This window comes from Morone saxatilis, unplaced genomic scaffold, assembly GCF_004916995.1.
Source record: "Morone saxatilis isolate NCDOM2014 unplaced genomic scaffold, NCSU_SB_2.0 Contig15, whole genome shotgun sequence".
NCBI lineage: Eukaryota > Metazoa > Chordata > Actinopteri > Moronidae > Morone > Morone saxatilis.
In genome coordinates this window covers 15473683-15499790 of record NW_023339707.1, presented here as the reverse complement: position 1 = coordinate 15499790, position 26108 = coordinate 15473683, and the positions used below count along the sequence as shown (strand labels likewise).

At 40.2% G+C, this 26108-nt stretch overlaps 1 protein-coding gene across 1 annotated transcript in view; it reads right to left on the bottom strand.

Annotated features, from left to right (window-relative positions):
• Positions 1-26079, bottom strand: part of plcg1 (phospholipase C, gamma 1) — a gene marked incomplete at its 3' end in the record, with an annotated part of 26738 nt that extends 659 nt beyond the window's left edge. Inside the window, 31 exon segments of the mRNA XM_035656106.1 lie at positions 383-471; positions 574-735; positions 1653-1767; positions 2535-2683; positions 2796-3020; positions 3180-3276; positions 3671-3834; positions 4871-4940; positions 5152-5245; positions 5488-5591; positions 5680-5757; positions 5935-6115; positions 7054-7173; positions 7481-7681; positions 8647-8834; positions 9136-9237; positions 9909-10031; positions 10174-10342; positions 10570-10690; positions 11041-11126; positions 11689-11807; positions 13781-13882; positions 13973-14042; positions 14142-14164; positions 14544-14627; positions 14772-14856; positions 15417-15464; positions 15582-15675; positions 16260-16412; positions 24172-24459; positions 25795-26079. Coding sequence (XP_035511999.1) covers positions 383-471; positions 574-735; positions 1653-1767; positions 2535-2683; positions 2796-3020; positions 3180-3276; positions 3671-3834; positions 4871-4940; positions 5152-5245; positions 5488-5591; positions 5680-5757; positions 5935-6115; positions 7054-7173; positions 7481-7681; positions 8647-8834; positions 9136-9237; positions 9909-10031; positions 10174-10342; positions 10570-10690; positions 11041-11126; positions 11689-11807; positions 13781-13882; positions 13973-14042; positions 14142-14164; positions 14544-14627; positions 14772-14856; positions 15417-15464; positions 15582-15675; positions 16260-16412; positions 24172-24388 — 3633 coding nt within the window. The 5' untranslated portion in view covers positions 24389-24459; positions 25795-26079.
• Between the last annotated feature and the right edge of the window lie 29 nt (positions 26080-26108).

Here is a 26108-nt window from a genome sequence, read left to right as displayed (position 1 = left end):
CAGTAAATATAAAGCTACCGCCAGTAACTGCTTAGCTTAGCATTAAGACCAGAAACAAGGAAGAACATCTAGCTGTCCGAAGGTAACATAATAATATAATATAAACCGACACTTTGTAGATTTATGGCAGTTATGTGTCGGATCATTTCTTGGCAGATGCAGTAACGTCTTGGAAATGACCACGCCCAGCACAAATGTGATGTGCATATGCTCTAATTATATTGTCTATTACTGAACTACATTTCAGGGATATGTGAGGACCACAAAAATTGTAATTCTGTATGTTTTCTCAGACGTGTTTTTGGTGCCTGTAGTGTTTTGTTGGTGGCAAAGACGTCATGAGGTGGGTTTAAGAAAGGCTGAGTAAAGAACAGGAGCTTACCCTGCCTCTGATGATGTCCATGTGGACTAACAGAGAAGCCAACTCCAGATCCTCATTGTAGCTGTTCTTCAAAGGTACTGACCGGTAACCTGCCGTCAAGTAAAGAGACAGAGACAAATAGCTTTTATTACAGCACTGATTTAAGGTCACTTGAGAGAGCACATTATTGAGCACATCATTGTTGTGTGTACCTGTTTTGAGGCTATGAATGGGGAATGTGGCCTGAGCCAGGAAGTTTTGGTCATTGAACATGTCAATCTCATAAACCACAAAGCGCAGGAAGGCAAAGGCAGAGTTGCACACTGTGAACTGGAATGGCTTTCGTGGCCATGTGGGGTTCAGACCGTTGTCAGCTGGAGAGGAAAAAATTTAAAACAAAGACAGAAAGAGAGAGATGAGTTTTGTACAATATGTATCCACCACAGCTGTTACTGTATACATTTCAGAGTAATTACACTACAACACATTAAAATAAAACCTGTGTCAAAGTCTATTATTTTGCCTTAGCTTATTGCTCCTTCTGCTGGAAGAACCAGAGAACAGAAGAGATAACCATCAATGTACAGGGAATTCCATCCTAATTACCCTGAAATGCCATATAAAAGCATTTCATTGTAAACAGGGTCAGAATCAGCTGTCAAAACCTGCAAGCAATGAATCGGTTGTATGAAAACATTCCCATTTCAAACTGATTGTAAAAGAACTGCATCCCATTAAGGATAATGAAGAGAAAGCAAAACATGCTAAAACTACTTTACTTAGATCAATTTTCTCTCTTTTCATTCTACAACACATCTATGATACAACCACCATCTTTCTAAAAAAGATACAGTAGGTATACTAATAGATATGATTAGTACACATTTTAGATGGTAAAAATAACAAAAGTAAAGTATTCACATTTTTTATTTATTACCACAGCAATATTAGAATAGAAGAGTAAAGGTGCAAATACAATTCCACAGCACTGTATGTGGAAAACTAAATCTATATTATAAAGCAACAAAACAAATCCTTATTGCAATGTGTCTTCTTCGGCTAAACCCAGAGCATAAAACCTGACGAGAGCTGTGCCAGAACAGACCAATGTTTTCTCTTTGTATTCCCACACATGGCTTAGTTGTTTGTACAACTTCCTGTTTTTCTAGGACCAGACAGGAAATTACACAAGGGTAATGCATCCAGTAAACAGTATCTCATTGCTTTGGTTTTGGCAGAGTATCACTTTACTGGCAGACATACCCATTGTTAAAATTAGAGCAGCACTTACCTTCTGAGTCAGTTTTTTGCTTGGCGCTGTCATATTCTGCCCCGCACACCTCAATCTCTATCAGGGGGCAAACTATGCCACGTCCGTGTTTGGGCAGGTGCCGGGCGCCCAAAACCTTCAGAGGAGAAGAAGAGGAATACAGGTTATTCTAATCGATCTTCCCACTACACTTGTTTCAGCACACAAATACATACACAATGGCAGCAGTTGTCAATGTCTGATACTGTCTGCCCCTCCTTTAGACAAAAGTCTTATCATTACATCCATTTGGAGGACAATCAATCAATCCCATAATTTGGTTTTGTTAGTTAGTTAGCAACAACTAGAGTCCCATTTTTTAGCCTATATTTGTTTACATTTTGGCAACCTGGCACTATTAAAAGCAAGAAGTAGCTATTTGCAGTTCCTGTTTGTAATGTAGCCATCGATGCACCTGTGACTGGATTACTTTGATACTAAAGAAAACATTAACATTTTCTGGAGTTATAAGGAGCGTCTTTTCTATGATTTCTAAGCAGATTTATGAGCGTTTATTTGCATAATCATATCCTTGGGAAGAGCAAGTCATACTGAATCTAAGAATATATGCATCCTGTCTGTGCGTGCATATCTGGAGTAATGACTCCTAGAAGACACAAATTTGCGGCAATAAGGAGCTAAGGGAGCTAAGTACCTTAATTGCCCTGCATGAAGTGTGTGTCACAGTTGCCGCTGCCACTCCAGTCCGTGTTGATAAATGGGTCAAACTACAATAATCATCTTATGTTTTTAGAACAGCGGCATGCACCTGTTCCTTTCACCTCATGCAGAATCTTTGCCTCACATCTCTCACTTCACTCCCCCGCTTCAACTCTGGGGCACTACATCCTCACTTTACTGTACCTCTATCTCTAGGGTGACTTGTTCGAGGCCCCTTAGCGTATGCCGGTCAAAGGGATCAAAGCTGTCATCTCTCATGATGGGCGGCTGAAGGACGTAGCCGCTCCTTCCATTCAGCATGAACAGAGCCTGGTTCATCTGCATGGGCTTGTCTGCACGTAGGGAGGGGAGAGGAAGGTTAAAAAAAAAAAAAAGGAGTAAGGAAGAGTAAGACAACTATAATCTTCTGTGCTATTTTATCTGCTCTGACAAAGAGGTAGATACCCGCTGTCTGGAAGTTGAGGGCTACCAGCTGGGACCCACAGAGCCACATGGGCAGAGGGTCGTAGTTTGAGGAGTCCAGTCTCTGGCCTCTGGGGTAGATCCTGGACAGCTGCAGTCGATTATACTGCAGGAACTTCTTCCCCTTGATCTTGTTGACATACTTCTCTGCCTTGGTCTCGGGGAAAGATGACATGTCCTGGAAACAGGCCCGCTCCGTGCCAATCTCTACAGGAAGGAGGGAGAGAGAATACAGATCTCATCTACCTGTATTGATATTGGACATGTGCCTATTTGTATTAGGTCATAGGTATGAAATCAGTCACATCTCTTCTTCCGTGCATATTAAACTGTGTTCACAGTCCAGAAAGTGTGTACAATCCTTACTGTCTTCATCAAATGGAACGGGCCTACAGTAGATGACCAGATCGGATAATTCCAGTGCAATCTTCTTCCTCCTCTCCATCATCTTCCCCTCCTCCAGCTGGGCACAGGGACACAAGCTTTAAGTATAGCTGCATCGTACAGTCACACACACACACACCACTTCTCTGTTTGTATTTTCACAGAATTAAGTTTGACGCTAGCCTGAAGCTTTTTTCCTCCATTCAACAACTACTGCTGCTCAGGTGGTTGTACTAAGCAAAGACAAAACAGCTTCCAGGTGTGAATGCGTGTAACTGTGCGAGTCTGCAGAATGGCATTCCTGATAAACACCATATGTGCTCATTGCTCAGACAGCGTTTCCTAAATACAGGTTATGGGTATTATAGGGCAAACACAAGTCATGACTGGCCTTTTGAACCCACAATGTGGCATGAGTATGGTATGAGTCCTGGCCTGCATTTTCTGCCAGCCATGTGATATTTATATTTTACCTTGGCCTCTGAGGTCATGGTGACCTCGCGAATCTTGAACACCCATTCTTTGAGTTCTTCTTGGCTGTTGGCAGCGACGTCCAGCACTGGTCCCGTCCGCATGGAGGCATTTGGCACCAGGGAGAAGACATGAGGCCTGCTGCCCTTCCCATCAGTACGCACGACTGAAAATAAAATACAGAGAAGGGTTAGAAAAGGGCAGAAATAATAGGAATGAGGAGGTTTCCTTTCCTATTAAAACTCAAACTGTTTTCCTCCAGCCACTGACCAGGAAGTGTCACAAAAAGTGAAAATGTGAAATGATCTCGTTTACTTGCATCGATGAAAACGTTTCAATAAAATAAAATAGTAAGAAAAGACAAAACATCTAGAGAAAATAAATAAATAAACCAAATAGGTTTAATGGCAGATATGAAGAGACAATGCTATTGTCTTAATATGACTGGGCTTCCCTCACTGCTGGGTTCGTCCACAACAACTGTTAAATTTACCTCATGAACATTTTCTCTGGGTTTAAACTTCTTAGTCGGCTGTAATCTGATTGGACGCACTTTAGAAAAAGGTCAGAGGTGAACAAGGTTAAAGTTTGATCTTTGAGCACAGTGGCATGGCATTAAAGCCAAGTGATGTGCAACACAAACAACAGCCCTGCCTCGAGGTTCTGCATAATCACTTTCTCCATAGGAAAACAATGGCTTCAACTGGTGTGATTCTGCCAGTGGTCACGTGAGGGAAGCCTTGGAACAAAGTGTTCAAGAAGCTCTAGTTAGATCTTTCCCCGATCACCATTAGATGGAGCCAAAGAGCCACCCAAAGACAGAGACAGGGCTCAGGTATTAATTGTGGTTAGCAGAGGCCACAACAATGCGTGACAGCATGTGCCAACACAAATGGGTGTGTATTGACTAGACTGGAGGATGTCAATAAAATACCAGATCTGTGCATGTGTGTGTGTGAGCTGTGAGAAAAACAACAGTAATAATAAAACAAAATAGGTCAAATTAATGATAGAAGAGGCTGAAAATGGACAAAAGTTACAGTAAAGAAAGTGGTGACTGTGTCCTTTTGCAGATAAAAACAAAGAGGGCAGAGATTATGTGTATGCATATGACAGAGAAGGAGGTTGCCCTTTGGCAAGGTGACTGCCTGCTCTGCAGCCCCGCAGCATAGAGGCGAACAGGAAGTGGAGGGGCCACTCACCAATCTGACAGGAAGACACGTCCACACTTCCTCTCAGCAGATCTCCCAGAGGGCTGTTTTCTGTCATCTCCTGCTTGACAGAGAAAAGAAGGATTAGGAAAGGTGATGATGCTCATTTTAAAGCCACAATCCACATTACATACACATATGTATCTGTTCCACAGTGGATGATTAACAGACGAGACCCAAGCTTCCTGTGCAGGACTACAGGAATACTAATTACACTTCAAATATACAAATGTGTATTTGTAGCCCTCTTGGTTTGTGGGTTTGATCCTCACAGTTCTGTCAGGTTCTGCTGTTGATGGGCTGATCTCCTCCACGTAGTTAGCAGGAAACCACAGCTGCTTCTTCCCTCCACAGTCACCCTTCCACCTGATAGAAAATAAAAAGAAGACAAATGATATGTTGGGAAGAAAAGGGGGTGTAGTTTTGTAAATATTTATAACACTGTGGCCTTAAAATGAAAAATCAACATTGGATCAATATTACAACATAGTCCCATCCTGTATAATTCACCCTGTCATAAGCCTTCGCTCTCTACCTGCCCAAATAGGATTTGTCTAAAAGGATAATTAAGAGCTACTTCCTGAATTAATGTTATGCATGTCACTCACCATCCTCCTTCCTGTTTGTCCACATTAGAGATAATGGCGTTCTTAGTGAAGGAGAGCTCATCGTCCCTCTGGGCTTTATACTCGTACATGGCTCTCACTGTGCACTGAAAAGACAAGGCAGACACGCATGTTCACTGTCTTTGCTATATACAGGTCCAATGGTGTAACTCAAATACACATGAACACACTCACCTTAAATGTTGGCATTTGGTTGGCTTCCACATAAAAGCCAGGATTCCTGCCCTCGTACAGTGACCCGTAGTCTGGCTCCTATTGGACAGATTGTGTGTTAATAGGCCTTTTCGCAAGGCTGCAGGGGATTTTACTACAGAATGAAAATTACTGACATTTACATGTCACATTTTTTCAGATTAGATACTATCTAATCTGAGGCAGCAGTTCATCAATCTCTACTACATGTGCCATTGATTGCATAGTGGTACTCACAGCAGTGCCTATTTTCTCCAGTGTGTCCTCATTGATGGGATAGCGCAGTTTCATTTTGCGGTACAGAGGGTGCTTCTCATAGTAGCTGATGAGATCTACTAGGCTGTCAAATTCTGAGGTGCCCAGCACCACAGTCTGACCCTCCTGCTGAACGCGACAGTGCTTTATCTTTCCCTCGGCCCTGTGAAGAAACCACAGACATCATATCCATGACTTTGCATTCTTTTCAATTATTGTGTCCCAATCAAGTGTTTCTCATGTCCCTGATCCCTATCAGTTTTTTAATATTGGGTACTGCAGATAGCGTGTCCCAATCCAATACTTACATTTTACTTAATTTTCCTACATAAAACAGTACATTAGTGATTTGAGTTATTAAAATCAATTCTATGTATATGCTTGACAATTTATTAGCTTTGCATTGTATTAAGAAAAAAATGCCTGCATCGAAGTTGTTCCTCAATGTTTTATTTTTTTGTTTTCGTACAACATGAAAAAGTATTAAAAAAAAACTCTCTGAAATCTGCTTGGTCTTGTCGCTGTCTCTAAGTTACCTGAATTAACTGTATTGTGTTGAGTGTTTATTTTCATAGTTTGTACATCTTTTGTGTGGTTTACATTAATAAATTATTCGTATTGGCTTTTTGCTTGTGGGGCTTTTGTTGCACTTGCAGTGGTGTGGTGAGTGTGGTTGTCATTAGCTCACTACCACTGTCTGTCTCCCTTCCAAGCACAGGCTGGGCCCCACCTGCAGCAAAATGCTGGTCGCTGGCGTGGAAGAATAGCGGAGAGACAGACAGCGGAGAGTTGACAACAGCTGCACCTGTTGCGTTGCTGTGCCTGAAAGCCTTGCAAGTAAAAACACCAGTGTGACAGCTGATGTAAAATAAAGTATCACATCAGGCTCAAGATAGCCCAGTGAAGATGAAAAAAATGCCTTGATCGGTCCTGATACCAATCTTTGAGATCATCCCTAATTTGAATATTAGTTACACTTGGAAACTTAACTGTGGTTTTAATGTAGAATTTCCTAAGTCTTTGTCGTTCTTTTCAGTCATCCTTGTACGTACAAAATGAAGTTAGAAGTACCTAAATGACTTAGCAGGAGGACTAAGTTACCTGAAAGAAATGGCAAACGAATTGGGTTCTGCTCTCTTCCTCACAAGGAAAGCCCCATCACGAGGAACCCTCATCAGCATGTTCTCTGCATGGCTCCTGGAGAGGTTGGCGTGGTACCACCTGGGATAAACAACAAAACATAAATAGACAGCAAATAACTGCAGGGAAGCAACTTTCTCACTTCATACCTCTTCTTCATTCTAGATGACAAAGTCAGCTATCAGTAGACATTGTGAACTGTGGTTATATAATTATTAAATTATTAGTTATTTAGAATTGAGGCAAAAATGGGGACGAACAGTACATTTCCAGTTTATTGAATGAGATGGTACACCTTAAAAAAAAAAAAACATACATCACTTAAGGTTCTCAGTGCTTTATAATTTTAAATTCTTTCCAACCAGTGTGAATGCTGCTTGAAACTCACTCTTTGCTCTCGTGAGCATTGGTCTGAGGCACCGGCTCAGTCAGCTTCATCTCAAACTCGTTGCAGCGCAGCGCCACCTGCTGGTAGTGGTTGATGAGGGCAAAGAGCGTGTCGAACACCAAGTTGTCAGTCAGGTAGAACTTGGGGCTTCCTGCCTCCTGACGAGAGTGGATACGACAGTGCTGCACCCGCCCTGAACGCCTGACAACAACAACAAAAAAGAATGCGAGGTCAACATTTTAAAAAACGTTTTAGTTTATTTATAGGTCATTATAATACTGGGTGGGGCATGACCACAGATGTGTATCATGATATTCTATTCTGGCAGCTTCACCCTATATGCTGACCGTAGAGCTCTTCACAGCAAAAACAATATTGCTGCCTGTTGAAGACTTATAGCAGTTGTTTCAACTATGCACCGGTATGGTGGTATATGAAAAATCTATATCATACAGGAAATTACAACCTGTATACCGATTCATCCGGCACTAGCTCTATTAGTACATATATACTTCACCATCCCCCGTTAACATTGAACATACCATCCTCTGTGTGTCTGAGCATTGTTACCATACATTGTGTGCAAATCACATACACACAGATTGATTAGCTTTGAGGTACCGCCACTCATGCAGAGGATTTGCACTAAGAGACAGAAGGTAATGGATCACACTTCCGACCGTGACAACAACCTCTTTCAATCAATGATGGAGTGATTGACATTGACTGATCTGCCACTGAGTTGTCATGAGTTAAATCTACAGAACATATATAGAGTACGGTCTTTTGACACAAGGGAGAGTTTCCCACAATACATGCAGCGTACGGCTACTCAACATTTACTCAATGATGATAACATGTTTCTGTGCTATTCTCATCTGTTTATTATTATTATTATTAATTACTATTATTATTATTATTATTATTATTATAATAATAAATAATAATAATAATAATAATAATAATAAACAGCAAATACTATCTGTACATTTCAAAATAATATTCCTAATCAATATTATTATTCACTGCCAATTTCCTTTCATTACAATTAACCTTGTATATATGGTCTATACAGTTCATTACTGCCAAACAAATGGTGTTGAGGTCTGTGTAAAATGTGTAGAAAGTTTGCAGATACTATGAATGCAATATTATGTGCATTATACCAGAAAGACAGTGTGTAGTCTCCCACAAAGGTCTCGCTCTCCCGGACCAGGAAGGAGCCGTCAGGAGCACCAGTCTCCAGGCAGTACTCTGACAGTAACCTCTCGGCTATCTGCCGCCCGTCCCGCCCTGCACCCAACTTCCCATGGAACCATTTCTCTGTCACATGCTGGTCCATACCGTTGGACACCTGGATGATTAGAAAAGAGTGGGAGATGTTAGTCATCTGACATCTATAGTGTTTCACAAGGATATGTCTACATTCATTTAGCTGCACCAGCTTAAAACTGTTTCCGCATTCATTCTGGATCTGATCCTGGTACACGTTTTTGAATATTAAAAGACAAAACTTGCCTGTAATCTCTACAGAAAATACTCATACTAAATATAAAGTGCAATTTCTGGGGCTGCACATATCCTGTTACAAGTTCAAAATCAGGACTAGTGATTCTCATCTCTATGTGTATCAACAACAGATCAGGCCTACTAACCTCTCTGTGCTCCTCCTCATCATCGTTGCCCTGGTTACTTGAGGTCTCTTCTGAGTAGTAGATCTTAGTGCTGGTCAGGACAAAGAAATGAGGGTACCACTCCTGGGGGGAGGAAGGGAGAGGGTTAGTTTAAATGGTTTGATTAAATATTTAGAGGATCCATGTGTCGCACTAAAAAGTGGCTCAAGAAGGAATTGAAACATCTAAAAGACTAAAAGACAGAGGAAAGTAGCTCATAAAGTCAAGTGGGTTCCAGTTATAAAATAAATGTTAAACAGAAAAGAGTGGTATTTAATTATAGCTAAAATCAAACACATAAAAAGGTCCAGAGTGTAACATTAAGGAGGATCTATTGGCAGAAATTGAATATAATAATCATACATATATAATATATGTATAATCAACAGAAAATAAGAATAGTTGCCTTTTCATTAACTTAGAATTAGTTTTTTTCTTTATGTACAGTTGGTGTACATCATGTTGAACCATCATGTTTCTACAGTACAAACCAAACTCTGGCTCTAGATAGGACCTTTTGCGTTTTTCGCAGCCACTGTAGTATCCCTTACCCACTTGGAAGACTGAGCTGTATTAAAATGGTTGCAACTTCACCGCTAGATGCCACTGAATGCTACACACTGGTCCTTTAAAAATTGGTACAACATGCAAAACAGGTTTGGTATAGAAGCTGCTTCAGTGCATCATATTTCGACTGTCAGCGTCCGTCCTGATGCAGCATCCAGAGTCTATTTACACATGATGAATGTGCTTACATGGTTAATGGGGTCTTCCAGGTAGAGGATGCCATTTTTGATGGAGTTGCTGATATCGTTCTCTGAGTAGGGAGTGGATGTGGATACCTCCTCATAGGCACTGCCTTCCGCAAGCTTCTTATGCTGCAGCATATGAAGGGAGAGGAGGAGAGACAACCAGAAACATTATACCATCAGAACACTATACAAAGCATCTGTTCATACTTTTTTCCTGCAGAAACAAAATGGCACAAAAAGATGATGATTTCTCCAGGTGGCTGCTGACCTTGATGAGGATCTTCCTTTTGAGCTGGTTAGGTGAGGGCAGGCCATCTGCTGCGATATCCACCGCCTTGGTCAGCAGCTGGTCTCCAAACACTTTCTTAAAGTAAGTGGCCATATTCCTCTGCTGCACAATACTACAGTGGTCCTCGATGGACAAGATGATGGGATAGCTGTAGGAGGACCACAGATTAGGACTTCATTAAGAGATGCTACAAAAATTCCCCTTTTATCTGTGTTCCGGTGTGACTTCCTTATCTCATTTTCTCACATACTACAATGATGTCACTGCAGCCTGTTCACATTGTTTCCGTTTGACACTTCTGTGTCTTTATCTTGGTCATCTCATCGCCACTGGTGGCTGTAAAAAATAAAACGGCTGGCACTCATAGAGACTCACTCAGATGTGACGAAGGCATGCTCTTTGATGGTGGCCAAGACATCACAAAACTTAATTTTTGTTGTGAGGGTGTGTCCGTGGTAGATGACTGGCATTCCATCTGGACCATCCCAGCAGTCCACTGAAAATACACACACATGCAATGTCATTTAACCAATATACATACAAGAGAGTAATTATACACTCAAGACCTTTAAACTTGAAAACACAAGTTTATGACATGTTTGTTAACTTTTGTAGGAGGCAGAGACCCTTTAACCTACTATAAGCCAGTCCTATTCATGGAAACCTGCTTGACAAGGGTTTGGTGTATAGGCCATACACAGCACTGTTATGTAACAGATAGTGTGTTGGTAAGGGTGTGGCGGTTGCATTAAAAGTAGAACTGTAAGTTAATTACGAGGTTGAAAGTCAAGTGGTAGTGATTTACTGTACGTAGGGTAAAAGTATAGTGCGTGTGTGTTTACCCACATTCAATACAGCGGCAGCCCATCCTCAGACAGCGAGCGTACGCCTCCAGGGACGACTCACTGGCAAACTGGTCTCCCGTCAGGTAGCTAAAAATAAGCATGTAACGTCAAAGTACGCACACAATAACACACTAACCAGTCTTTCAAAAGGATTCACATGTCAAGGACTGCATCACACACATACACACACTTTCTACGGTGGTTGCACAAACACATTGATATTCTTATATCAAAAGAGCTCTCTTTCTTTTGTTGACTAGAATAAACACTTCGTACTCATTCAGTTGGTCAATTCAAACCTAATCAAAGCAACATGGGAAGTTTTCATTCCGCTGCTCCAATGAGTATTGTTTCACATCTAGTACAGAAGGTTATCATCTGAACTGCCTTTCACACACTTTTCAATGGCAGGAAAAATACATTTTCCTGAAAAATACACGCCTAGATCTCATTCTGGAACATAATTGTTAAATAATACACTTTTATCTGATGTATGAAGCCAGTTCAAAAGCCCCGTTTGGTTAGAGGTTTTCAAGAGAGGATGCCAGACTTTAAGCTTTCCCAAGGCCTAATTACAACTGGTTGAACTTGACGGAAGCTTTCTTATATAATAAAATGTACCCATGAAAACTATGGGCTCTATCCTTACGTGTTGTGCGAAGAGGAGATCCAGTAGTGGGACAGGGGGTTGTTCATGTTATCAGGACAAACCTGGTCCAGGGAGGAATCCCAGATGGTGTTCTCTTTGGAGAACAGGTATGTCAGGAGCTAAACAGGAGAGAGGTGAGCAGTGAGAATGAGGTTGAATTCAAATGTGTGGTTGTGTTTACCACACTTGAAGACTTAATTGAGAAACTGTGTTTCTGGGAAATCCCCAAGTGACTAGGGGTGTCAAAATCCACAATTCATTTAGTCTGCAAACATTCTTCAGAGAGTCTTGTTGGAGTGCAAACTTCAGACTTTGCTTTGAAGACTATCAATATAATGTAACTGTGACAAGCAAGCAAGTATTGCAGGTATAATGGCGTTTTTTAATTTTACTTTACTTTTTAATCACTATCTCATTGCTGCTGTTTACATTTACAGACGCAAATTCAAAATAAATGCACAGCAGAATTATTCCCTTTTTAACCTTTTTTATTTATTATGTATAATTTATTTGATATAAATGTAATTATCTGTTATCTTTTGTTCTGTGCAGCATGGAGAAATTATGAGTTTTATTTTTTTGTGAATCCTTGGGTTGTACAATGGCAAATAAATTACCTTGAAAACTGAATCTTGAATGGGGCTTTAATATGTGGTAGAACACACGTTTATAGGCTTGGGAAAGCTCTGAAGGCCTCCCGCAGGGCACACTGCCAGGATCTGATCCAGCCTTGGACCACCCGGATCGCTGAGTCTGTGTCCGCACCAAAAGTATTCTACATAAACAATGTTCTGCCATATTTACGAGTGATGAAGCATCTATATTTAAATACTGTTCTCTCAAAACCGAAGCTGCACCAACTCAAAGTACAATAAACTTAGATTACACACTTAAATGCATGAATTCACCTGAACTATTATATTGGATTATATTGGAACACATGCATTTGCTAAACACCACCAGTGTGTAAAACAATGCTCAGAAAACCAAGGAGGAGTTGTCTAGTGGACAAATTATGCACACTTTAAATAAATGTCAGACGTTAGTAATAAGTTACATCTGATTGTACACATACATATTATGTATTATCTTGATAATCTTTATTTGTTTGGTATAATTTGCAGAGGCTTTCATCCAGTTAAGAAAAAAATAATCTGATCAGCTATATTGTAAGAATAATGTTAATATAATATTAGGCTAATTCTAATGTAAAAGGAAAGTTTAATTGTGCATACCAGCTATTATCCATCTCTTTTATACTATATAGAGCAGCAAACCATGCACATATATAATTTAAATACCATAAGAAACTAATGAGAAAATAACAGATTGGTCAAACAAAAAAACGAGCAAAGTTTGAAATCCAGTCCAACAGAGTATGTTTCTATCACCTCGTGGACAAGCACTCTCGCACACTTGATGCGATGAACACTTTAGGCTCACAGAATGTCTGACTGAAGTCTGCAAGAGTTCAGGCCTCAAGTCCAGAAGGTGGACTTTGGATTCAACCTGTGTCAAAGTCAAATGAGTGGTGGCATTTTCTGTCCTATCAGTACACAAAAATGCTGAATCCCCAGCTCCAGCAGCACGGTTATGTACAACAACAATAACTGTTCTTCTTATACAACAGTTTTTCCTCTTCAGGGGTTATTCTCAGCATGACCAAAGCCTGTACACCTGCTATGTAACACAATACAATCGAGGGCACAGAAAGACAGTACCAACTCTTGCAGGCTGGCTTGCACCAGCTTCCTCTTCTCTTTAGTCAATCATAGCCTTATGGTGACCACAAAAAGCATCCTTCGCTTTCTGCAGAACTCTCACGGCACCACAGTCAATAACCTTTTCTGTCTGTGTGGGAGGAGGTGCTTTAGGCCGAGATTATGGCTATCCATGTAAATTTCTGAGTATCTCCCACCCACACCAACAACACGGAGGTGTGTGTGTGTGTGTGTGTGGGGGTGGGGGCATCGGAAAACATAACTTGCAAATACACATTAAAATGTTTTCCATTAGTGAGCAAAGACCTGGAAAAGAGCATGAAGAGAATCAAGAAAAAGGGGTAAAAAGAAAGTGGGAGGGGTGTTTGTACCTCGTCTTGGTGAAAATAAGGCTGCTCCACTTCTCTCAGGGGGTCTTTAAGGTAGCCGAACATAAACTCCTGAACCTTGCTGTTGTCTGTGGCCCACATTTCCTGGATTCACATGAAAACATAGGTGTATTGAAACATGCAAATGAAACAAATCTGCAGTGAACTGGATGTCCAACGGCCTGGAGATATTACCTTTTGAGACTCCAGGAGGAAACTCTTGAAGTCGTCGAGGGAAACCCTCTGTTCTGGTCTGTCAATGAACCTGACAGCAGAGAAAGTGATGGTTCGCTTCAGTTAACACACATCTGTGAAGCTGCAGAGAGATTCACTGTGCACGTCTGTGTGTTTACTTTTGACTTACCTCTGTAGAAATGGGATCTCCATCTGAAAGAATGGGCAAAATGTTTGTTAATTATTGAAAGTGCTGTCCTTTCATTGTGTATAGTACTACTCATGTAGATGAACATCGACATCCTGTAGAGGGCTGGGGGGTTTGTCGTGGGGGGCACTGAGGTCATCCATTTAATCTGACCTCACCCAGCCTGCCTGCCTCCTCATCCATGTGAGAGTGTGTGTGTTTGTCCTAATGGCCTCCACCAGAGGGGTTTGGTGGGTTTTTAACTGGTCCATATTGATCTCACAGCCATTTGAGAACAGACAGATGGGGGATGAAGGGTGCCTTGGCAGGGCATCAGATGGGGAGCTGGGGGATGAAAGTGCTGGGACAGAACTATCTGTACATAGATAAAATGATTGCACTTACGTTTTTCTGAGCATCAAACATGAGGCTGCGATAGAGCTGGGCAAACTGGCTGAAGGACACGTCTCCATTCCTCAACTCTGAGTCCTATAAAAAAAACAAGAGGGAAAGCAAAAGGACCGTTAACGACAAATCATAAATCTTTAGCCTTTAGCAACATCATATTGAAAGGGAAGTGGGCAGGGAGATGGAGTGGAAGAGGGGGGTCTATGATAAGTAGAAGGAGGTTACCGGAAGTTTCTCTCGGAGGAACCTCATGTTAGGCACCCTGTAGTTGACCTGGCTCAGCATGCTCTTCAGATCCTTACAGGATATCCTAAACACATACACACATTTTGTTGAGAAATCCAACACAAACATAGATATGCACGTACAATAAACGCCAAAACTTCTACCAACTTGCACTACATAGATCCTGTTATGGTGCAGAAGTATCAGTTTAAAATTTAGAGACATACTGAAACCGTGCAAACACACGCCCCTCATGCTCTGCTGAGTGTTTTTGGCTTCAGTTTTACTACACAGCCTGGAATTTGGGCCAGGGAGGACAATAACCCTACAGCGTAACAAAGGCATGCGCTTTCGTCAGGGATGTAACAGACAAACATCTCTGTACATCTCCTCCATCCTCTGCAGTCTGTTTCCTGCTGCAGGAAGAGGTGCTGGTGTGTGGCTAAGAGGTTAGTTCCTTCACTACACCTCAACAGAGCTCTTTCACAGACACCTAGCAGCCTAGTGTAGCTAGTCTACCTGCTCTAGATGTTACACAAGGGAAAGGACACACAACCGTTTCACCCAACAATTGAGTTATATATAATTACACCCATTTCCTGTGAGACTGATCTGATTAACTCTGGAGTAACTGAGCAGACTTACCTGTCTTCTCTGTTGCGATCAACGGCGTAGAACTGCTTACGTAGCCATCTGAAAAAAGAGAATTAAGAGACTTGATGCATTTAACACAAAACAGGATATAAACGCTGTCTGTCCACAGCACCTTATAATGTGGATGTGATGTGTAGCTACATGTGTAACGTTTACCTCTCTATCTGGAGCGGAGTCGGAGACTTCAGTGTGTCGGCCACAAGCCAGTTTAAACCCTTCACCCACATGGTCATCTCCTCATCAGACGTTGCTGAGGAAAATAGAACACATGACTGATTTTTGACAAATTCTTTTTTTAGATTTCATTTTCATTTTTTCCCCATTAAAGACTTCTTCCCCTCTCTGAATCAATCAATGGTTTATGGGTATATAGTGCTGTATAGGGATGCAACTACTGATAATTGTCGTTATCCATCTAAGAAATGTTAAACAATAGTGAAAAATGGTCAAGATGAATGATCAATTATTGTTTAATGTCATATGTGACAAAGAAAAACAGCAAATTGTCACATTTGAGAAGCTGTAACCAGAAGTGTTTATGCATTAAAAAGTTCTAATTGGTGATTTTGGGCTACACAAATAAAATTGACTTGACTTGACAGTGGCATCAAAGCTTCCTTCATCTACGTTTTAACATTTAACCAACAGCAGCATTTGTTTTGGTACAGTAACAAGGTGAATTAACTCAAAACAAGGTTACTAAGGGTGAACTGGTGGACGTTTCTAGTTCATGACTGTATTAGCAGAGGTGTTAATGTTAAAATAGGATGGTAATGTGAAATAATAATAGTTGTATTTGAAGGTATATAAGCCTGTGCTGGTGTCTGTGCGTACCTGCCAGGCTGAGTGATTTAAGGCGAAACTCTGTGCCATACAGGATGACAAAGCAGTGAGCCTGGTCCAGCCGCGCTGCCGAGTCCTCCACATAGCGCTCAAAGTCCCGGGACTTCTGTCCAGGACGAATCTCCTTGATCTCTCGAATGTCAACTGGAGAGACAGACACACATACAGCAGTTAGCAAAATGAGAAACTGATACTTCCTTGCACATAGATATCCTCAGTATAGCTGGGCGATATGGCTAAAAATAAAATAGAACAAAATAATGATGTTAATATGAATAATTTTCTGGTATCTATGTCACAATATGCAAAATCCCATGTAAAACAATCCAAATGAAGTGCAATACACTGAACAATGATAATGTTTATTAGATAAAACTCTTCATATGTGTATAACAAAACCTTTAATAACTAATTTGTTCATTTACCAGTAATAATTTGCTTGGAAATGTTTAAGTGGATGACAGAATTATATAAAACAATAACATTATAGGATCGTATCTTCACACAACCACTGAAAGACCATAAATAATGATATCGAATTAGCTTCAAGCACTTGTCCAAAGTGTTTTATAATCTAATTTATTCATAATTTAATTTCATAAATCAAATTAATTTTTGCCTCAATTCTAACATTAACCTTCCAGCATTGAGACCAACACACAGGATGTATGAGTACTGCAACCGACCACATAAAACAGTGAAGCTGAGGCCACGACCTAAACCACATATAGGTACAGTACACTTCATGTCCGGACTTACTATATGTACACTATTGTTTGATATGAATTTCAACTGAAGAAGATGATGAAGTTACTGTCCCCAAATTAACCCCCGTTGGATTTTCACCACTGAAATCAACCAAAAACCACTAATTAGTAATCTGAAAACAAAAGACCTTTTGTTAGTCGCACAAACCGGTTTGTGATGCGACTGGCCAGGTCTGTACAATAGAGATTTCCACTAGATTTCAGACACGTTGTGTGTGGGTAACCGTGTTATTTTAAGAATGCTTGTAATGGCTTTATTAACCTTAATAACAGTGTAAAGGTCATCAAAGAGGGAACATAAAAGTGGTATGGCACTTACAATGCTGCCTAGCAAGCTCAAATCTAGCCTAAATACAGTAATACACTGTAAATCTTTAAATTTCCCTACACTGACTGGAAGGATTAAAAAAAGCACAGCGTGGGCCATTACACAAGATCGCTTCATTGTTTATCTTTAGGAATGATACGGCTGAAAAAAGACCTGGTACAAATTTGTCTTGAAACTTTACGAGTGTGTTAGCTGTAAAGTAACTCAATGGGTTTCTATAAGTGTTGTATTAGTAGTAGTTAAAGACCTACAGCAGGGACTCTCCTGCTAAAAGGACACACACACACACACACTTCTTTCAGCTCCTGCTCCTCTTCCTGCCCCCGAACCACACATCCTGTGCTTTTTGTCGCCTACACACCACATCTGTGCTTGCGTATAGGTGAGCAGTGTGCGTTTCTCAAGCATTAAAATAAGTCTGTCTTCTCATACATCATAACTGAGTTTACTTTTACCCGTCACATGGGCCAGAAGACTTCCGCTGAGAGCAAGGCAGCTATGACAGGTTGATCTGTTAGACAACACTTTTAAGTCATTTGAGTCAAAATATTTGGATCCTGCCCCAGACAGATGCAGGAAATAAAGAGATAGCCAGAGGTGTAACCTTACCAAAGGAGATGAGAGGAGGTATCCTGCAAAACACTCCCACACTTCCTCCAGCTCTTCACACTATTTCTACCACTCCTGACCATGGCTGGGTTTCACTTGAAATATTTCGATAGAACTGAAAATACCAGAGTTTATGTAACAAAATGAATGAAGAATGTTTTTTTTAAATCTTTGAACAAAAGTAGCAAAAGTTTTTAAATATCTTAACAAGAGTAGCCGTACAAGAACTTTTTTTTCTTTGCAATATACAGTTTAGTGCTTAACCCAATTGTTCTATTGGTTTCCAACAATTTTGAAGTGACTTATTCAAGTCTTCCACCAAGGAAAATGTCAAACATGTGCTGGTTCCAGTTTCTTAAATGTGAGGATTTGCTTTCCTCCATTTTATAGTACTGTAAATGACAGAAGAAATTGAACACACTTTAGACTGCGATGAGAATAATTTTCACCATTCTCTGACATTTTATAGACTAAGCTATTAACAATAAAACTTTAATCATAATCATATAAAGCAAAGAAAGAATTGCATCTTACTCAACTGGAAGCAGCAAAGTCCTACAACATTTAATTTGTTCAAACAAATTCTGAAGGAAACATTACAACTGGAACGGGGAAGTTATACTTGAAAAAAAATAAGGGGGAAATCTTTCTGAGAACAAGGGAACTTCTTATGGACCTCTGAGTATCCGACCAGCCCAGCTAGATTTTAACAAATCTAAACTAAAGAAAATAAATAAAAATAATTATATATAAATATATAAATATATAATCCAAAAGGTTAATCTATAATAAAAGCATTTATTAGTTGCAGCCCTTGTGGCCTAAAATTGGCAAACTTTTAATTCAAATCCGTACCTATCTGATCAAAGAATAAGTAACCAAGATTACAAATTCTGACTGGGCAACTGATAACAACTTTTGGAAATTGACAGTTTGATACTTGGAGCTACAGACCGACTAAAAAGAAGTATGATCACTCAGCCTTTAATTAGTGCATTACAACAGACTAAAAACTGGAACTACACAATGTTGACGAATAATTATTTTGCTGGATATTGCAGGAATGTCTGCTCTATTGTCAGCTATCACTAATAAAGCAGAAATGACTTGAGAGAGAGGAAAGGCAAGGGAGAGAGAGGATGGCATGCAGCAAAGGGCCAAGGCCAAATATTTGTCCATATTATCTTACCATCTGTTTTAAAACAGGTTTTCTTATTATAGGATCAATGGTACATGTTCTTTATGACAGGTGTACATTTCCATGATAACACCTAGATAATCTTATAATCACGTTTTGTAACTCTACTATGTAATGGTTTCAGTGACATTAATAATTCCACTCAAAGCTATGAATGAATGAATGATCCACTGACCCTGATTTTGTTTTGATATTTACTTTTTGTTTTTGTCTCTGTATGTTTTTGTTTGTTTTCATCACATTTGGTTTAGTTATATATTGTTGTTATCTTTGGGAAATTTTTGGAAAATCGCGCATTGCATGTACCTTTGTCATTTAGTATTTCCTGAAACACTGGAATACATCATCTTGGAGTTTGGGAAAATATAGTGGGCACGTTTACGAGTTTGACCACAGAATTAATAACAAGCTATACTGTATAGTTTGAACATAAGACTGTAGCACTTGAAATAGTTCATATTGCAGTGTTCAAGTCACAATGATTCAGTGTGCACGCACACGTCAGCTGATCCATATCAGCCCCTTTGATATCATGTAGGATAAAGTTAAACACAGGACTTTCCCCCTGACAAATAACCGTTGTGCAGCTACATGGACTGTGTTCTCCTTTCCGACACAGGGTTAAAAGGAGTACGTCAACTGTGTAGTGCATTTGTTTTCCAGTGAGATCCTGATCTTTACAACAATACGGATGTAAACAATCTAAAAAGCAGACTCTGATTGCAAAACCGTGCTGCTGTCTGCAGGATAATAATGTCCCACAAATTTGTTGATATATTCGCCATAAATAAACTGAGCTGACAGCCAAGTGTGTAACTAAATAAAGGAGTGGTGTATTATCTAGAAATGACATATTTCTGAGGCGGAGAATGTGTGCGTCCTTTGCGGGAGGTACGGAAAAAGCAGGTCAGAGAGATGACAGCCTCCACAGATGTGTGCAGCTAATTCCAGCCGCATTAACACGTACAGAAAACAACAACAACCCGATGATTTCTAGTTATTTACCAAGAAATTTCCAGAATACTACTACTACTGGTCTAAATGTGCTCATCCTGTATCATGACAGATAACATGCAGACACTGTGCCTTGTTTAAATAATTGATGGCACTCCTCTCTAAACCTGTGTACACTTCACATTCCCAGACTCAGTGCACCCTTCAAATTAGGGCTGCCGCTAATGATTATTTTCATTATAGATTAATCTGCCCACTGTTGTCTCAGTTTTCATGTAGTCTATAAAATGTCAAGCAATAGGGTAAATTGTCAATCCCAGTATCCCAGAGTTCAAGGTGACCTCTTCAAATGTCTTGTTTTGTCAGATGAAAGGTCCACAGCCCAAAGATATTCAGTTTCAAGTGATATACAACAAAAAATAGCAGCAAATATTAACAGCTGTAAATTATTATCAACTAGAATCAGGATATGTGCATGTTCAGATCTGTTCGGCAGTAGCTTTAACATGCTATCATGATGCAAATCAGTGTGTAAAATCTTGAGTCTTGTCTGTCAATGTTAATTTTGGTGTTAGCTGTCACAGTTGTGTGTTAACTGGTTGAGTTAATCCTGCAAGGAAAGCTCAGTGGGAGCGGGACAGACGGATGACGGAGCCACAAGTGTGACTTGAAAATGTGGAATAAGCAATGATTCACTGGTTATCAGAGAAGTCTTGTGGATACATCAACACAGACCCTACATTCAGACTGACAATGTGCGAATCGTTGCTCATCGTGGACACATGTATATCTTACATTTAAGTCGATTAAGGTGCTTAATACATTACAAATGCTTGTCATATAACTTTGTGACGACCTGTGAAAATATTTTAAAAAACAACCTAAAAAGTGCACTGCACAGGGCTGGTTTCGCTGACTGGTTCCTTATCTCTCTGAGGTTTTGATATAAATTGCTTAATAGCGCCATATGTAATTTCATATGCATGGTATCTATATATCTTGTGAAATGTATACACAGAGAGAAGAAATACAAAAATACAACCTATAAAAGATATATCAGCCGATAGCAGTTTTTGATCGGGGATGTTTTTTTAAGAGTTGGGACCAAGATACACAGAGTAGGACATTTCACAATAGTTAAAGCAATTTGTCATTGCTCTCAGGTGGACAAACTATGTAATGGTGACCTCAAACCTAGCTGTCATATCTGCACTTTGTCCTTACCTATTAGAAGACATATATGTAGATACATATCTGTAATCAGCTAATATCAGACAAAATATATCCATCTGCCTGATATTGACCACAAATTTGGATAACAGTATTAGAGAGTTTAAGATTCTGGCGGTATCACGGTATATTGCGTTTTATTTTTTTTTGGTTTTTTTTTGCATGGCTGGGCTTATATAGCAGTTTATACTGGCTTATTCAGTATGGAGTACATGGAATATCAAAACATTTTATTGCCATCAAGTATAATAAAGGTTTGATTTCCTTTGGGATTTTTTCTTGGCCCCGCCACAAAATGATACAACATATTTATGAAGGAATCAGAATGCATGAAAAAGATATGCCAAAAACTCAAAGTATTTAAGTATTTAAAAAGAGATATTTCTCAAATGTTCTAGTGCACAAGTAAGAAACTAATTGATGTTTGCCATGGTGTCTAAAGAGTTAGTTGTGGGGTTTTTTAATTGCTGTTATGAAGTTATATCTGTTAGTGAGAAAGGTATGCAGTTAGGCTCCTCTCTCAATATTGTCTAAACCGTAGTGCTCTTTATCACTGCCAACTGAAGCTATGCACCAGTATGGCAGTAAATAAAAAAAACTTAAATGATAAAGGAAATTAAAACCAGCATATCGGTTTATCCTGTATATCGCCCACAGCGAACTAATACAACCACAGATAATAAAGGGATAGCTACCTCGGTGAACACAGTACAGATCTATACTGGTTTTAAAACGCCATCTGATGCGTTCATATCCGGTGCTTAACAGTGAAATCAGCTCCTAACATTGTCGTTTAAAAAGGGAAAAACCTGCAATCCTCAAGTCCCCTACTTCGGTGCTTTTGAGCAAAGCTTGTAAACATGAGAGGATGTGACGCTGTGGTGGGCTCCAACAACTGAGATGGGATGGAAGGTTTCTCTACCAGGTCACTAAAGTTAAATCATAGCTTCAGAGTGTAAAAACACATGTTGACCACGTTCATAAAAACCTGTGAGTATGTGTCGAAGCCCATCAGTTCGCTCACTTTAACATCTGAGTTTCCTCTCTCAGGATGATGAAGTAGAAAATGATGTGTCACAGTCAAAGATGATTCTGAATCACGCTTATGTTGCCTTGTTGTCAGTAATATACTGCGAAACCAGAAGTTCTAAAGATGATTTGTACAACACTGGAGATGAACTGGGTGTACGATATGTGATGTTTAGCAACAGTCTCTCTTCTGTCAAAACCAACTATAAACTTGTGTTTAACCTACTTTAGGCTAACTCTTCCCCCTGAAAAGACTGATCGTACATGTCAGCTATCCAACTCTTTATGTTTACGACTTGCCCTGCTTACAGTTCTAACCAGTCTGTTACCGCCATTTCTTCTTCAAGACCACATCCTGCTTCGTCAATTCATACATCTTATTGCATCACATTCATGATATACAGATATCAATAAATATCTGCTGCCTCTTAATTGGCGGGCAAGATAGGCCAACTTGCGCATGGGCACAAAACAAGCATCTCTACAGAATATTCATGTGGGGGGAGAAAACGTGCAAAATACACTTCGATCAAGGGACAACAAAGGTACACTTCTCAGTATTTTATATTTAGCAACAAATCAGAGTGCTGTTTCCACAGGTAATGGACATCATTCTCATACCGCTATTGATAAAGGGGCAAATACAGTGGGCCAAATTGTTCCCAAATGATCGCACACTTCCAGTAAAAACCCTCATATTCTATTTCTGTACATTAATGAGCCGCCAAGGCCAATTTCACCTCTCCAGGAGTATCAAATGGCAGCTATGAGCTCATGTGTGTATGAAACCCTTCATCGCAGAGAAGATGATACTGATGTGCTAAAAAAAAAAAACCCTAAGCCTACTATATTTTTTTTTGTGTGTGTGTGCTCTTTTTGCTGCATCCGGAGCAGAGTGCAGCTGTGCACAAGGCATCCTGCTACCCGAGAGACAGACGACTTAACGACTCACTGAAGGCCTGCGTGTCCTCAGTTAGACGTGCTGTTTTGTTGAAGATTAACCTGAATGTCAGCTTCCTGGTAAATTACAGTATATTGCTATTAATGCAACAAAAGAATTCCAGGAATGGTGCTTTCTTCAGTCACCAGAGATGGCTGCTGAACAATGGGGCTTGTTCGTTTAATAGACTCACACCTGCTCTGTCAAAATGTGGTACAATACTACAAAACAAAACAAATAATTGGACTTTGAAGTAACTCAAGTCCCTGAATGACAAACACAAACAAACACATGAATGAACCAAATCCTGTAGATTTAAGGGCGAACGAATAGGAACAGCAAGAAACTAATCAGAGTTTAAATAAACAATGTAATGTTGATAATGAGAGAAGCCTTTGGGGTTTTCCTTTTATTAAGATTGTTATATAGTTTGAATGTTGTCTGCATCATAACTGGTTTATCTGTCTGGAAAGAACAATTAATGCCTCTTGTTTCACTTTCATTTGCACATACACAATCCTTGTTTTTCCAAATGTAAATAAAAGATCTTCTGAAAGCACCAATAGGCAGCTTAAATATCATCACATTTAGTCAATAATATCGGGATATTTATTTTTAGCAAGCCCCACAACTTATTTTCTTTTTTAGGATCCGTCAATCCAGACTGACATCAGCCATGTCATCACGTCATGTGCGCTTACCACCTCTTTTGTGAGCCACCCAAGCGCCTCTCAACGCTTTGCCATGTTCATATTTCTGAATGCATGTAAACCAACCAGTTCTAGGATGGATACCTTCACATTTACAGCCAGTGCTCTGTTTGTATGTTTGTGTTTGTGTCTACTCACTCTCTCCCTCTATTTTATCCGTGCCCCGAGTCCAGATAATAGTCCTGGTCTCCAGCTTGACTTGAAATGTCCGTCTCTCTGGACGCTGGGACTTCTTAGAATAAAACAGTGTCAGTACTGTGCCCAGCTCCAGGTCTCTGTACAGGTTGTTCATCTCTGTGTCGTTGTCCATCCACGGAACAGGTCCGTTGGAAAAGAAGCCCGAGGTCCCAGCCATGTTCACTTCCCCTGTTTGTTGTCCGTTTCCTCTCAGAACAATCTGCTCAGTCCAGGCCTAGACAGGGATACCTACAGCAGGAGAAGAGGGGGGAAACCCATGAAACAACAATTCCCTGGGGACTTCTAGTGTGTCAGTGTTGTACACACTTTATACGGCAGTGAAGAGTTGATGTTGTCGGGAGACACGTTTTTAATTCTACTTTACTGTACATGTTTAATATACCTGTAGATATGCTGTAAACAGAGTAAAAACTGATCGCATCAAAATAGATTTAGATTACTCTCATCTCCCTGTTGAAAGACACAATTTGTGCAAATATTGTTTATCTTGACAAATATGTGAAATGTTTACTTGAGTCGTACGAGTAATTTTTAATAGCCTGAAATATGCCCATTTATATAATCCCCTTTGTCCAAAATCCAACAAAAAATAACTTTTACACAAACTCCTGAACGTTACCAGGGATGAAACACTGCCATAGCATTAAAATAAACAATACACTGCACAATGTACGAGTTGTATGCTTTTTATAGGATCATGTAAGGTTTGCACATCTAGTCTGACATGAATATGGACCGATTTCATGTTTTATGCAAAATAGAACATAGCAAGTACATAATGAAGTAATAAAACAGCATATAAATATATATATATATATAATATAACTTTGTTCTTCTTGTAAATCCATTTAATAATGTAAAAACAGACACACTGCATGTTGGCACAAAACAACCTTTCATAACACATATGATGTTATTGATTTTTTCTATATGGGCAATGGTTACTCTCAGTATTGAGTTGCACTGGTTACACTGTTAGAAACTGTTACTATGATTTATTATTAACAGGGATGTAAATAAATGACAGCTGCAACCTTAAAAACGCCTGACAAGGAGAAAAACGTGTTGATTGAGCTAATCACACCGGATAACTTTCTCTCCAACATTTTACCTTTAAATCAGGCAGCAGCGGGGAGGTTTAATCTGATTTAGACTGGTTTAAATTAAAAAAAAGACAACTACCAACAGGCCTGTAACCTGCTGCAGTCCGTCCCAGAGGAAAAAAAGAGAGAAAAGTTTCCTCTGGACACAAGAGGCATCACATTATTGGGGGAATACAACTGGTGGCGAATGGCAGCGGAGTGGGATAACGAGAAACGTCTGGCTATTTTCACAGCGTGGAAACGGGGCCGGTGTGAGTTAGCAATCCGCTGGGCCAAAAGGGAAAGAATCATGGCTGGTTTCACCCCTGAAAGACAAACAAACAAAAAGCCCAGGTGGCAGCAGTAGCTACATTCTGCTCCTCTCTCCTCCCTCTCTTCCCTCTCTTTTCGCCTCACTGTGCGGAGAAAAATCAAGCTGGAAAACAACACGTCGCAGGGACGTTTCTGTGCTGTTACCTACCGCCGCAATCTCGGCCCGACCGCACATCTCCGACTGCTGCTCCTCTCTCTCTCCTCTCCTCTCGCTCTCCCGTCGTCTTTCTCCTTCTCCGGTTCGTTTCCCCCCACAACCCGGTTTTCCGTGATTAAATCATCGCCGGACCGTGGAAAGGCACTGCAGTCCCGACGACGACGACAACCCCTGTTTCCTCTACTCCCCTCCGGCCGTCCATAGAGAGAGGCAGGCAGACAGAACCGTGGTAAGACTACGCAAGTTTGTCTGCTCTCAGATCCAGCCAGCGCAGGCCCTTCCCCCCTCCCTCCTCCTCCTCCCCC